This window comes from Lactuca sativa, chromosome 8, assembly GCF_002870075.4.
Source record: "Lactuca sativa cultivar Salinas chromosome 8, Lsat_Salinas_v11, whole genome shotgun sequence".
Lineage (NCBI taxonomy): Eukaryota > Viridiplantae > Streptophyta > Magnoliopsida > Asterales > Asteraceae > Lactuca > Lactuca sativa.
In genome coordinates, this window is record NC_056630.2 from 89,395,514 (window position 1) to 89,397,444 (window position 1,931).

The following is a 1,931-nucleotide window of genomic DNA, read 5'->3' on the forward strand; positions in this document are numbered from 1 at the left end:
CGTTACATGGTCAAAAAGCTTTCTGTAGGCTTTCATACATCGTCTCATTTCTTCTACAACCCTAGCCCCCTTTCATTACTCGGTAAAACCCTAGCTACCTCTTATTTCTCCGCAAAACCCTAGCACCTCTCTCTCTTTCAGCCTATCCGCCGAAAAAAATGGTGATCTCTCTTTCTCTATCGTCTCCCACCTTTGAATTTGTGTTCCACTTTGTGCTTTGTGTTCAACAACAACCACACATGTCTCCAATTCATCCTAATTTCTTTGATTTTCGTTTCAATTTCTTTTGCAGACAGGAGAAGCCGTCAATCCAAAAGCGTATCCATTGGCCGATGCTCAGCTTACAATAACGATACTGGATCTCGTCCAACAAGCTGCCAATTACAAACAACTCAAGAAAGGTGCCAACGAAGGTACGATTTTTATTCCCACAAACCCTAATTCTCCCGATTACGTTGTCAGATCTAATGTTTATGAACACCAGAGATTGTAACATTATTTATCCTAAATCAGAGTGATTTCCGAACAGTCTACCCTAAGTGTTTGCATTCACGATATAGATTTTAACAATCCACCCATTCAATTAATATCAGTGAATTGTTTGCGAGCTTGATAGAGATTCTATACATATAATTATGTGTCCTTTTGTTGTGAAGTTGATTAATTTTAACAATCCCTCTGAATTACAGCTACAAAGACTCTGAACAGAGGTATATCAGAGTTTGTAGTGATGGCAGCTGATGCTGAGCCTCTTGAAATTCTTCTTCATCTTCCACTTCTGGCTGAAGATAAGGTACGTTTAGTCTGATAACTTATGTGATTTTACACTCACGAATCAATAGATGAACTAATTGTTTGGTGAAATTTTGCATATATATTCTTATGATGAGAACATAAAATGAAAAAAAAAACAATCTTTTTTCTGGAAATTGATATGAATGATTGATCTTGGATGGTTTTTGCAGAATGTACCCTATGTTTTTGTCCCCTCAAAGGAAGCACTTGGGAGAGCATGTGGAGTTACTAGAGCTGTTATTGCATGTTCAGTGACCTCTAATGAAGGAAGTCAATTGAGATCCCAAATACAGCAGCTCAAGGTAATGATGAGGGCATTTACGTCTTTTTTGTACAACTTGTTTTGTAATTTGTTCTGTCTTATATATGGATTTTGACCATTTTGTTTGTGGGAGTTGCAGGATGCAATTGAGAAGCTGTTGATTTAAGAAACAATGGAGATTCGGTGTGATGGGCCTGGGTAAGAGGGGCTTTGACTGAGAGTGGTGATGATTATTCTGTTTACTAGAGTTTGTTTGTTTTTTTTTTTTTTTTTTTTTAAATTATGAATTATGATGATTAGTACTCTTTTTATTTCTTTTGGAGTTATGTTTCAGTGAGTCAGATTTCATTTTTGTGCTGACAGTTTCATCTATAAACAAGTGTTGAATGACTGATAAAACTTTTTTGAGCCATTATTAACTATGTTAGTTCTTGGTTGATTTGAAATATTGGTTTTGTTTGATCCATTGTTTCTTGAAATTGTTTTTGATACAAGGGTTTTGAGGCTTCAAAAATTAAAGGGCTGAATGCCTGATAAAACTCTTGAAAATGCTGCTTTGAGTTTTTGAATAGTTTTGAATTGCTGTAAAACATCTTATGTCATGTGGAGATACTAGTTATGTTTATTAGGGTTTAAGAACTATGAAGTGCTGAAGTTATAGGTTTTTTTTATCCGTTTTAAACTTTTTTTCTTTATTCTAATCGATTCATGATTGGTTATATATGCCATATAATTTACCTTAAAATTGTTTTCTAGGGATGATTTCTGATAATAAGTAGAAGTAGAGTTATTTCTTTTTCATATATGATCATGAGGAAGCCCTTTGAATATGAACATGTTTGACACGAAGGTTTTGAGAACTACATCTTTTTGC

General features: G+C 34.6%; 1 protein-coding gene across 1 annotated transcript; it reads left to right on the forward strand.

Annotated features, from left to right (window-relative positions):
* LOC111887406 (uncharacterized) lies at nt 1–1,469 on the forward strand. The gene is made up of 5 exons (XM_023883577.3): nt 1–161; nt 293–413; nt 690–793; nt 966–1,097; nt 1,197–1,469. The coding sequence occupies exons 1-5, from the start codon at nt 159–161 to the stop codon at nt 1,221–1,223; spliced, it is 387 nt and encodes a 128-aa protein (XP_023739345.1). The 5' UTR covers nt 1–158; the 3' UTR covers nt 1,224–1,469.
* The last annotated feature ends 462 nt before the right edge of the window (nt 1,470–1,931 follow it).